This window comes from Podarcis gaigeae (assembly GCF_964106915.1).
Source record: "Podarcis gaigeae genome assembly, chromosome: 1".
In the NCBI taxonomy this organism is placed as follows: domain Eukaryota; kingdom Metazoa; phylum Chordata; class Lepidosauria; order Squamata; family Lacertidae; genus Podarcis; species Podarcis gaigeae.
Genome location: NC_139678.1, coordinates 46,237,805 through 46,250,820, shown reverse-complemented (window position 1 = coordinate 46,250,820; position 13,016 = coordinate 46,237,805). Strand labels below are relative to the sequence as shown.

Below are 13,016 nucleotides of genomic sequence, written 5' to 3'. Positions count from 1 at the left end.
ATACAATGAGCAAGCACAAGAGACATTATGGGATGAATTATTAAATTAACAGTAGATTTTTTTTTCAAGAGCAGTGTTTCCCTCTTCCTAGCTGAACACTTGAAAATTGCTGAGGGTCTTGGTGGCCCACTTAATGATTTCCCTTCCTGTTGTAGCAATTGTAATATGCTCTGCTAGGTGCTGAATTATTTTGGATTGTATTCTTCTGGCTTCTTTTATTTCTCATATTGCACTTACTGTATGTAATACAATTTGAAATCTATGGAAATTTAAATTTAATGCAACAGATGTGCATATTGTGTTAAATGTCTTAATCCTAGCCTCCCATTAACTAATATAACGGCAGTTATATGTCAACAGATAGCTCTAGTTTTTACTGTTACAGATAGGTAGCCGTGTTGGTCTGCCATAGTCAAAACAAAAAAAATTCCTTCCAGTAGCACCTTAAAGACCAACTAAGTTAGTTCTTGGTATGAGCTTTCGTGTGCATGCACACTTCTTCAGATACACTGAAACAGAAGTTACCAGACCCTTCTATATAGTGAGAAGGTGGGGAGGGGTATTACTCAGAAGGGTGGTGGGAATGGGTGATTGGCAGATAGCTGTGATGAGCCTGTTGACAACTCTTAACGACTGCAATAGGTCTTACAGGAAAAAGCAAGGGGTGAGAAGGTGAAAAATGGCTTTGTCATGTAAGACCTATTGCAGTCGTTAAGAGTCATCAACAGGCTCATCACAGCTATCTGCCAATCACCCATTCCCACCACCCTTCTGAGTAATACCCCTCCCCACCTTCTCACTATATAGAAGGGTCTGGTAACTTCTGTTTCAGTGTATCTGAAGAAGTGTGCATGCACACGAAAGCTCATACCAAGAACTAACTTAGTTGGTCTTTAAGGTGCTACTGGAAGGAATTTTTTTTGTTTTGACTCTAGTTTTTAATTACTGTGAATCATTTCTCCAGGGCTCTCTCCAATCTCACAGTGTTTGGGGAGAAGATTTAAAAACTGTTACGTTTTTCCTGTGTACCCATGCCTTATCCAGTTCTGCCACTAGGGGCCCCAGTGTAACCTTGCTCCAGAGCTACCCTGAGTTGGGGCCCCAGAGTAATTTGGGGAGAAATTAAAACTGTGGGCACCAGCCACAGTGTTTCAGTGGCTGTCAAGACCACCTCCCTCCCCTTTTTTTGCTTCTGCTCTGTTGGCGCCCACCTGCCTCAAGGCAAACAGAGCTGAGCCGAAGTCACAGCACAGTTCTGCCCCCAATTCCCATACATTCATTTTACACTGGAAACATTACAGTCGTACCTCAGGTTGAAGCTTCTTCAGGTTGAACGCTTTTGGGTCGCGCTCTGCGGCAACCCGGAAGTAATGGAACGCGTTACATTCGGGTTTCGCCGCTTGCGCATGCGCGGACGGTCAAAATGACGTCATGCGCATGCACGGATGTGGCGAATCGCGACCTGCAGTCGTGGGTTGCGTTTGCTTCAGGATGCGAATGGGGCTCCGAAACGGATCCCGTTCGCATCCTGAGGTACCACTGTACAGTGTCTTTCAGAGCCAACCCTACTATTAAGCTGGTTTTGGGTGCCATGATTGGGCAGCAAATTGTTAGTTGTTTAATTTATTATTGTTTTTCCTATTCGGGAGGGGTGCTTGTGGAGTTTGTGCCTCTAATGCCAAATAATTTGACAGCCTTCAATACTAAGCACCTTGATTTAGGATGGGGCACCACTTGTTGCTCCCCTTGGGCCGGCTGTGGTGATATTAATTGTTGTGTGAAAAGGGCAGACATTAAGAGTAATTTCAATAGTGCCGAGCCATATACAAAATTGCGTACAGAACAGAGATTAAGTTAATATGGAAATTAAGATAGGACTTTATTCAGATGCAACAGTGTCGATCTACAGCTGCAGATATGAATGCACTCCCTGTGTATAAAATGATTGCGTTGTAAAATGCCTTAAGGTTATTGCCATCTCGCATCATTAGTATGGTTTTTGTACGAAGGTCAGGCTGTGATCTGTGGATGAATTTGGTGTCCTGTACGATAAATGATGATATAGCCTGGACACTAATATATAGTCTGGCTGATCAATAAACTGTTCTCTAACCAAAATTAGAAATCCCTTAGCAGCAGTAAATGAAAATGGCACTGCATTGATGTATAGCGGGGGGAAAGAAGAGTGATCAGTTTATATTAGCGGCTGGTGTCTGGCGTTGGGAAAGAAATAACAGTGGTTTATGAGCTAATAAACCACAGAATTCTCTATTAAATGTCTGAACAGCTTGAGTACTAATGCATAAAAGGAATATGTCAGCATTGTTATCTTTAGCTGTCTCTATGCGTTATTGCTGTCTCTTCTACAGCCATACTCCTCTCACGCAGAAATGATAAAATCAATTTTTTCATTCAACCGGGGCACTGGCAAAGGAAATGAATATACCTGTGCTCATAAAACAAGGGCTTTTGGCAGTGCTTTTTTTTTTACAGGTTGACCAGAAGCAATTTATGACCACACAAAACAAACAAACAAAAACCCTTTCTTCCTTATCACTGCACAATTTTTAATAAATATATTGTAGGATTTGTAGTTATAGTTGGAAGCAGAGTTGCCATCACTGTGGAAGTCATATAATGGTAATCACATTCAATCTCTTATTTAACTGTTAATAACTCCAACAAGTCAGTAAGAAAAAAAGATGTATAACAAACAATTCTTCTCCTCCTTTAGGCATTGAGTCCATTGTGCAGCTGTCTAAGCAGTTCTGAGTCCATTTTATTTCAGTGGGAGATATTTAAGCAGGTGCTTCATGCTTAAGAGATGGCAATTTCTGTTCCCTTATAACTGGCAAAATCCATCCAGTCGGTAACCCAATACATTGCTGCATTTGCATTGCAGGCTGTTGGACCAGATGACGCTTGGGGCGGCAATTTTAACCGTAGGCACATTTTTTAAGGGAAATACACCCTAGCACGTAGAGCATGCACAGGGAACCATCTTGAAAGACTAGCACTCACAGTCAAAATTCTTCTCCCATGTTATTCATGTTGATGTTTTGCTAAGATTTATTTTATTATCATTTATTCCATTTGTATCCTACCAATCATCATGAAGTAGCTCAGGGCAGCATTTGTATGATACACACAACAATTCTACAGACATGCTCAGAATTTCTGGGTACCCAGAAATGATTTTTGTGTGTGATTCAGGCATCTGAAAAAATGTGATTTTGCAGTTATGGTAGTTGGTCTACACCTGTGGCTGGGTTTTTCCCCCCTGTAGCAACTGTCCTTGCCTTAATGGTGACATTTTGTTTTCTTTCTCTCCATAGCCATCTATCTTTGCAAGAGGACCATGCAGAACAAAGCAAGGCTGGAGCTGGCGGATTATGAAGCCGTAGGTATACTGATTTTACAGTTACAAAGTGTAATGTTGTCCTCTAAAGCAAACCTCTTTTCTTTGTACAACAAACTTGAAGGTGGAATCTGTGCTTTCTAATCGTTGCTTCTAGCTGGAAACTCTTAAATAAATGTCAGGAAATTCATGCTCTTTCACTTTTTGGATGCTTGTTAAACCACAGTGGATGTTTATTCCTGCACAACCCAGTGCTTCCTCTGGCTTGCTAAACAGATACACATTCCATCCCTGCAACCCAGGCAGAACTGCCAATTGACTCTAACCACCAACCATGGCATATTAAACATTTTTATATGCTATATTATCACTCTTTACAGGGTTTTACTCCCACACATTTCCAACTTCATTATTTATAAATTCAGTTACAAATCTTTGCTTACTATCAGCTAGTCAATTGTGCGGGTTATAAAGCTTCTTTATGAATCACAAAGGGTTTACTCAGAGCCACCAGTCATGCTCTGGTATACATGCAGAGAAGGCATGGCACCAAAATGCAGTATTCTGGGGCCTATTGAGAGCAATAATTATCAGAAAAGGCCAAACGATTAGATCATCTTTCATTTTCTTCAAGCCCATAGCTCACGTGATGAGCAACCACATCAACACTTTCCCGGTTAATTAAAGATAAGAATGGTGGTGTATGGCTTTAACAGAAGCTCTTGTTAAAACTAGGAACTCCATTTTTTTAGGGGTGATTTTGTTTTTGTGGTTACAAACAAACCATTGGATATATTACTGCAGATGTTTTGGAGGTTTTTGTAATTCTTTTTTTTAATCTGTTTTTCCTTTGCTTATACCTTCTTTTCCCATTCTTTTGTCTATATGTGAGTTCGTATCTATTTAATTTTTTTAGGCAAGGCATGTTGTCTGCATATTCTGGCTCACGGTGGATTTGTCGCTTAAAATGGCTGGGCTTTAATATTTAGTCCAATGTGTTGACAAGGGCATTTCCATAGTGTAGGTTGCTTCACTAATACATGGGGGGGGGGGTAGAGAGAGAAAAATACACATAATGGATACGTTATATGGAAAGAATTGAGCTAAAATTGAGTGCTTTCAAGTCCTACTGACTTGATTGAAATGTTAAGTAGATACTTGAAACGCTCCCATTTAAGTCAATGGGACTCTAAAAATGCTGGCTCAAATCCTCTCTATAAACGCCACACTGACATCAAGACCATGGGACTCATCTTATGTGAAGCGAACAGACAGCAGCTAAATAATTCCCAATATACTGAGGTACATGAAACAAAGGGGTGTGCACACCAGTAATACAAGAAAGGTGGTTTCATGCCCTGCTACAACTCAAGGTATTGTGTTCTGTTCTTTACTCCTTTTATGCTCAATGCAATTTCCATTCTTGTCGTTTCAACTGCCGCCGCCATTGCTTTGTGACTGTCCGGCTTTGCAGATACATGTGACTGACGTTATAATGAGAGGTTCATTTTGAGCACGGGTTGGTATAATTGGTGGCTCACCTCATCTTCCTCTCTCGTTTAGGAGAACTTGGCAAGACTCCAGAGAGCTTTTGCAAGGAAGTGGGAATTCATCTTTATGCAAGCTGAAGCTCAAGTGAAGTAGGTACCAAGTGAACGAATCTTCTGGGGAGAGAATGTGTTAAGGCTAACCATTCCTTCTTAAAGCTTAGGTTTCAAGGGTACATTTCCCTTCCCCTCTGTAAAGTGGAGGGAACTGAAAGATGCTACATTCTGTTCAGGATCTGAACAGTTAACATTTCCTTCACTGCATATCTGGCTCCATTCACAAGGAGAACCTCTCCATTGATGGCATCAGCCACCAGACATGTGCAGCTCTGGCATGATGATTCTTGGCACAATGATGTGGTCTTCATATGGTTGACTCTTCACCTTTCCCCCTCCCCCAAAAATGCTGTCTTTGGATGAAGGGCAGTATATCAATTTAATAAAACAAACATAAACATCACCCATATTTTCTGTGGGTGATACCCAGTGCCGCACAAGTCAAGCAGATTTCCACTTGTTCAGTGGGACTTCTCCTTCCTCTTCAGTCCACCATGTGTGCGCATACACACACATGTGCGCACCAATTGTCTCTGGTGGGACCCTCATTGGCTATCACCCTGTGCATGGCTTGTACATGGAAAGGGCAGGTGGGAATGATGGCGTTAGGCCTAATTTGCCATTGTGAATGGTTGACTATTGAGCCATCACCTGCTGTTGAACCAATGAATCATTTCAGTGATTTTGCATATTCTCAAAACCACAATACATTAATTTGTCTGAAGATGAAGCTCCCTGCCCCCTCCAAAAAAAATAAAAAATAAATAAAGATGCCTTCTGCAATAAACATGTCAACTTACAATTTGGTAGACAAAAATGATCACACCTTGCTGGAGGGGATTTATTTATTTCATTAAATTTATGCTTGGTTGTGAAAAACCTGAAAAGAGAATAAAAAAAGATGACATTATTGGTAAAAACAGTTAAGAGCAACTGCTTAAAACATTAGAAAAAACACAAATTTTGCAGCAAACTAAAAACAGATTACAGATTAAAACACACAGTCTGTATTATAGCACCATCTTTCCCCCCCATTCCCTATTATATTAACACACCAAAACAAAAATAGCACACACACGCAACCACTCACAAGCCCCAAATAAATGTTTGCCCCTAACCTCCATTCTTGCCAGTTAAAATTGGGCTCCGCCAGTTAATCCACTGAACTCTTACAGCACAACCTTGTCCATGTCTTCTCAGAAGTAAGTCCTGTTGCTCCGTGAGTCTCCCAGCTAAGTGTGAATCTTCCCTGTCAGTTGCTTAATCTCCCGATTAAACCTTATAGTCCCAGTGTGGTGTGAAGAACTTCGAGGCTAATCATAATTAAATAAGCTACTTTTGTCACTTGCTGCAATTTGTCTTATTAACACGGGAAAGGTTTTAAAACTTCATTTGACTCTTGCCTTCTCTGATTCTCTTCACTTTTTTTTTTTGCCATCCCTACATACTTGAGCATACTTGAGCAGAAACTGGAATAGAGGGTGTTTGTTTTGCCTGTTCCTGGCCACCTTCATTCGAAGGCCTCTCTGCTATGACAGAGCCTTCTACCCCCATCCGTGGGGTATTCCCAAAGCCGCAGGCAACATTAAATGAGCCACATTAGTCAGTGTCAACCGCAGCGATAAGTGTGGATGCTCATCATTAAACTCTTGCTGCTAAGACTGTTAGATTTATGTGCCTAATATTAAGTACTTAGGTTTAACAGTTGTGCCTACCATGTCATTACTTCCTCTGTATTTCCCTTCTGGCAGTTGTCAACATTGGGGGGGGGGCAAAAAGCTTAGTTCATAACTGGGCTGCATTTGAATGACAAACACAGGTGTAATGGAGCCCTGCCAGTGGGTGGCCATGTGTCCCGCTTTACAGAGGACAGTCCTCTATTTGAGGTCCTTTCTTTGAATATCTATCTTGTCCAGGTCTGGTTGAAAGGTAAGGATCCATCAGCAGAGAGAGCAGAGACCTTGAAATTGACCATCAGCTGTTACCACTTAGGCAGCAGATTGAGCAGGCAAACAAGTCACCTGGGCACAGACTTAACCACTATGGTGTAATGTATTTCTGTTTAAATTATAGCAATTATTTCTAAATTTGCACCTACAGATGTAAATTAGGACATGCCAGTTTTGTGCAATTTTGTGTGCTCCTTTTTGGTGATATGTAAATGGCCTCCCGCAAAATTCATCTAGGCATTATGTATGTTTAACTGCTTTCTGCCCCCATGTTATTCTAAAGGTAGGGTGAATGTAGCCCCCATATATTTTTGCTTACTGCTAAGGAATAAATTCGTGTCATAGTTTCAAGGCATGCTCTCTGCTATGTGAAAAGAAATATGGCAATTGCCTCTTGATACCACAGAGAGGACTTGTAGTATAGTTCTCATGGACTGGTTGGATGCAGAGGAATGCGGGGAGGAGCCAGCTGGGGAACAACTGCTTCATGGAGGCAAGAACTACCAGAGATGAGTTGCTGTGGTCATTAGGCCTGACACTTTTTTTGCTAATCAAGAGTTAACTCCAAGTTGCACGGTGTGATTTACTGCTGGCTCGCTCCTGACAATAATGCACATACAAGTCCACCCAACAGGATGCAGTGAGCACCATGTTTTTGGTGCAGAGTTAGCGACAACAGCATTCCTGCAAAGCCTTTCTAATCTGACTATCAAGTCTAACAAATTAGCCTCACAATCCTATACATGCCTTGTTGAGTTCAATAAACCTTGGGGAAGACAAGAGTTTTGGCCCAGGGTGGAGAGCATTTGGCCCTCCAGATGTTGTTGGACTCCATCTTCTCATCCCTGACCATTGACTGGGGTTGGTGGGTGTTGGGAGTCCAACAACATCTGGAGGGCCAGAGGTTCCCCAGCTCTGCCCTTTGCTAACTCCAACTAGTGAAATTGTGGTCTGATTTCATTGTGGGATTGTCCTTGTGGGGGATTTTATGAGCTGTTGTGGGTGCTTAATATTACATTGCATTTGTATTCTGCCTTTGCTTTTATATATAGCAATTGTGTTTGTAATGTTCCGAAGGTTATTCAATAGACCCTAAAATCCAATCAGTCAAAACACCACACTAAAGCTTAATCTAGATTCTCATATAAACCCCAATCAAACTTTTGTGATTTTCTTGTGGTTTGTTTTAGAATTGACAGAAAAAAGGATAAAACAGAAAGGAAAATTTTGGATAGTCAAGAAAGAGCCTTCTGGGATGTCCATAGGCCAGTGGTAAGTTAAATTATTTGTTGCTGCTATACACTCCGATGACATGTTCTATTTTGTTTTCACACATAGATATCGCGTGAGCTTTCATGTTTTCTTTATTTTATCCTATTTCCTATAGTATGGAAGAATTTGCACAATTCTGTAGATTAAAGCCCCTTCAGAGCTCACTTTTTGCATCAGAGAGCATGAATCTTCCCACTGGGAAGAGTGGGGAGGCAGAAGCATTTCACCACACAAAGGAGAGCAATGCCACTGGCAATGTATAGAATTGAATTCAGTTGCAGCTAATTCGTCCTGGATTGTACCTCATAGTGGCCTTTTGAGACTTTAAAAGCAGAGATGAGGAACTTTTGGCCCTCCAGAAGTTGTTGGAACTGCAGCTCATATTGTGCCTGTTCACACATCATGCTTCCTAGGGCTGTTGAAAGTTCAGTAATATATGGATGACAGCAGGTTCCCTGTCCCTGCATTAGAACAGCTCCTGTTTTTAATAACGGCACTTTAAATAAAGGACAGCAATTTTGGCTATGTGGATCATATTTTGAAATTACTGGTTTTTAGAAAGCAAGGACAGTATGGAAATTAAACGCAGCCAGTAATCTCATAAATGTGTGTTTTTCAGCCAGGCTGCGTGAACACAACAGAGATGGACATCAGAAAGTGTCGGCGTATGAAAAATCCACAGAGGGTCAAAAAGGCAAGATTCCTCCCCCGCCTCAAAAAAAGTTAACGTTAAATTATGCCATACCTTTACAATAAGAATATCAGAGTTTCATGGGATGTTTTTGTTATATAGCAGGAGGCACATGGCCATGCCAAAGATACATACATATAAGTTGCTTTTCAGTTTCATTGAGGTAAATAAATTGTGAATACTCTGGTTTCACCTCAGATCATATAAATCTTTCACCTTTTACTAGAGGTAGATAAATTGTGTGTACTAGTTGTGAAGAATCATACAACATAACATGTAGACCTGATTACTTCTTTTATTTATTTACCAGGTTTCTACCTTCATTGTAAGATCCCGAGGTGGCTCAGAGCAATATAATCATGTAAATTTTTAAAAACTAAAGTAATTAAAACAGTTTATATCCAATCATAAAAACAAATAAAGCCTTTCTAGGTGAAAGCTGCATACTATAGATTAAAGAAACTGAAGAGGTTGGTGCTACAAAAACACCTTAAATGACAAGTGTATGTCAAGAGGTGTGTTTTCAGGATGTGACAAAAGCTATGCAATGAAATGCTAGCTCAGGCATCTCCAAACCCAGCCCTCCAGATGTTTTGGGACTACAACTCCCATCATCCCTGACCACTTGTCCTGTTAGCTAGGGATGATGGGAATTGTAGTCCCCAAACACCTTAGAGGGCCGTGTTTGGGGATGCCTGTGCTAGATGCACCTCTGTGTGGAGGAAGTTCCACAATTCAGGGGATGCCTAAATTTAGAAAAGTCACTCTCAGGCTGCCATTCCTCGCACTTCTGAGGATAGTGGAACGTTAACACCCAAGAGAGTCAGTAGGGATGGAAGTGGTCTTTCAGATATTTGGGCCTAAGCTGTTTATGGCTTAGCATTATATATAGGGCTGCTGATGTATATGGTACTTTACAGCGTAAGACAACCTTCCCCAATATGTCGGCCTCTATTTCTTTTCGACTATCCACTCCATTAGCCCCAGCCAATGTAGCCAATGGTCAGAGGTGATGGGAGTTGTAGTCAGAAGCACCTGAGATTTAATAAGGCTGAAATAACACAATAATTAGGAGGTGAAAAGATAGGACCATACTCTGAGATATTTACTGTGAAATAGAAATGACCACCAATGGAGGGGAGGGGAGGGGAGAAAGGAAAGGAAGAGGAAAGGGATGAAGGTATAATTGTCCTAAAACACCTTAACAGCTCTAGTGTTTAAAATCATAATCCTTATTATTATTATTATTATTATTATTATTATTATTATTATTATTATTATTTTGCTTACCATACTGTTTCTCACCTGTTCATTGCAGTCAGTATACGGAGTTACAGAAGACAGTCAGTCCCAAAGTCCTGTACATATGCCCTCCCAACCAGCTCGGAAAACAACAAAAGATGATGTCCGGAAGCAAGTAAGGAATCTTCTCTGTGACTTCTCATGTTCCTTTTGGAGATATTCCACCCTTTTTCTCTTTCCATGTTACTATAAATAGGACAGAATATTGAGTAAATATGAAATTGGAAACACATGTGTTTAGAGTATGTCATAATCTGCCAATTTTTTAAGTTATAATTATATCTCTTGTACTGTTGTAGTTTGCTGTAAGCTACCAAGGACCCCCTGATGCTAAACACATTTCTTTGAAAGCAAGTCAGTTTATTTCACAGACACTTACATTCCTATAATCAACTTGTTCCTTCTTGGACCATTGCACTTCTCCATTCCTGTCATGTACGGCCATTGACAATTCAGCAAATGGGGAAGTCTGGGTTTACAAGGTCCTCCAAATGCTCACCAGAATAGTCAGGAAGGTTTGGGTTGGGAGTCAGCATCTTTAAGTATATTGCAGTGTAAGTCATTTGAAGCATTAAGAGGTGTTTTATTTCTCTTCCGCCAGATAACATTTCTGAATGTGCAGATAGACAGACACTGTTTAAAAATGTCTAAAGTAGCAGAAAGGTAAGACTCCCAATTTACATATGTTATAATCGTTGTTGTAATGGTTCTCTGCTATCTGTTCTGTTTCCCCCTGCCAATAATAATAATAACCTATTATTTATACCCCACTCATCTGGCTGGGTTTCCCCAGCCACTCTGGGCAGCTTCCAACAGAATATTAAAATACAATAGTCTGTTAAACATTAAAAGCTTCCCTAAACAGGGCTGCCTTAAGATGTCTACCTGAATGTCAGGTAGTTGTTTTTCTCTTTGACATCTGGTGGGAGGGTTTCCACAGGGAGGGCGCCACTACCAAGAAGGCCCTCTGCCTGGTTCCCTGTAACTTGGGTTCTCGCAGTGAGGGAACCGCCAGAAGGCCCTTGGCGCTGGACCTCAGCGTCCAGGCAGAATGATGGGGGTGGAGATGCTCCCTCAGGTATACTGGGCTGAGGCTGTTTAGGGCTTTAAAGGTCAGCACCAACACTTTGAATTGTGCTTGGAAACGTATCAAATGATTCAAGACTAGTTTCGTATCCAGGAATGAGCACCTGAGCTGGGCATTTCTCCCTTGACTGCTGCCTTCCCTTGCTCCTGTTGTATGCCTGCTTTGGCATGAAGATCCTGATTTGTATTGAGTCAGAGCCCCCCGTTACATCCAAACCAGCAAACTCTGGTTTAATGTGGGTTAACAGTAAGCCCCAGTGCCCATCTATCCTATGTGGGGGTGTAGAAAAGCCACTAAGGGAAGCCACTCATTGAAGTAGCAATTGCTAGCAGAGGAAGGGGGCAGTGGGGGCGGACCGCCCCAGGTGCACTCACTGAAGGGGTGAAATTTGGCACGCCCTGTACCCGCAGCATTCTCCCCGTCCTCCTTCATTTTGACAGCTTGGAGGAGGCTTGGGAGTCCCGGGTGGGTGGTGTGCTGAATGTTCACCATGGGCAGCTCGCTCCGCCCCCAGCTGCAGGGTGCACGCACTGCTCTGAGCACCCAAGCGGCTATACCGTGCCTGGGAGGGCACCCTCCGCACCGCACTCCCCTTTGGGAGTGTGCCACGCCCCCCTCTGGAGGAGCATATGGTCCGCCACTGTTTGTTGGCACTGTACAGGATCACACCCTTCCACCTAACAGCTGTGTGACTCTGTTAAGCAGAGACATTGACCCTGCAGGAAGGAGAACTGCATCATGGGGTGTACCTTCTCCTGAGAATTAAGTAAGTAAGTAAATATTACATTTAAACTAACTAAATTTCCCCCCAGTTTATTACTTGATGAAATTTATGTCCTGCTCTTCCTCTCAAGGGAGCCCAGGATGACTCTGGTTACTTTAAAATAAGTGGCAGTTTCCAATCTCCTCTTTTCGGCTGTACCAAAGGAGGAAAGGGGGGGCGGGGAGCATGTGAGCACAAGGCATTGCTTTAAAGCATCATTTAGTGTTACATGTCAGAGGCTCTCAAGAGTGAATTAGGATGAAGTAGTTTTAAAGCCAACCCAAACAAGATCCTTTGACCTTAAAGTTGGGATAAAATGCTGAGCTCAGCATGGCCAGACTTGTTGATTACGATGGAATTGTTGTTGTAAGGTAGCCTTTCAGACTAAACCCACAGTTTAATAGCTTATTGTTTCCGCCGGGAATGTGGCAGATTAGCAGATCATAACGCATGAGGGCTTCTTTTCTCTTTATCTGAGCAGCATTAATTCCCAAGACTATTTTCCCTCCTAGAAGTCTCCAAACAAATTTTGCACTAGCAGTAAAGGAGACTTTGGCTAGAAGGAGACAAAGAAAAGCACATTGCAGTGTCAGCAAATCAGAATACTGTCCTAGTTGCACAATTTATGAGTGTGTGTGCCCTGAATTCCATTAGCTATTAGGGATTGGGATGCAAAATGCCATTTTAAACAGCTTTTCTGTTGGTCTTCCAGAGGCCACGAGTATCGTAAAAAATATGTATAGAATCACAAAATTTAGAACCGCAGATATACAGCAAAAAAAGTGAGGAAGCCGAAAGATAAACAGCGCTCCTGTTTAGTGCAGAAAGAGATTCTGTATCATTCAGCAGGGTTGGCGAGCATCAGAGGAAGTTTTTCACCAGGGAGAAGAAAGAAGAAATTCCTTGTGCAGTCACAGAGAAAGTAGATGGTGACTTTCCCAGACTTGCATGCTCCTAGATCTGCCATGTAGCATTGCACCAACACTAAGC

The 13,016-nt window shown here is 41.8% G+C and overlaps 1 protein-coding gene across 7 annotated transcripts in view; it reads left to right on the top strand.

Moving 5' to 3' along the window:
* Positions 1-13,016, top strand: part of RGS6 (regulator of G protein signaling 6) — a 210,572-nt gene that overhangs the window by 150,148 nt on the left and 47,408 nt on the right. For all 7 annotated transcript variants that reach the window (XR_014566293.1, XR_014566294.1, XM_083747320.1 and 4 more), the window contains 6 exons: positions 3,336-3,400; positions 4,922-4,998; positions 8,102-8,183; positions 8,803-8,877; positions 10,193-10,291; positions 10,778-10,839. Coding sequence is in view for 5 of the 7 variants with exons in the window: in XM_083747320.1 (XP_083603446.1) it covers positions 3,336-3,400; positions 4,922-4,998; positions 8,102-8,183; positions 8,803-8,877; positions 10,193-10,291; positions 10,778-10,839 (460 nt within the window). In the remaining 2 variants the exon portion in view is untranslated. The remainder of the gene's footprint in view (positions 1-3,335; positions 3,401-4,921; positions 4,999-8,101; positions 8,184-8,802; positions 8,878-10,192; positions 10,292-10,777; positions 10,840-13,016) is intronic.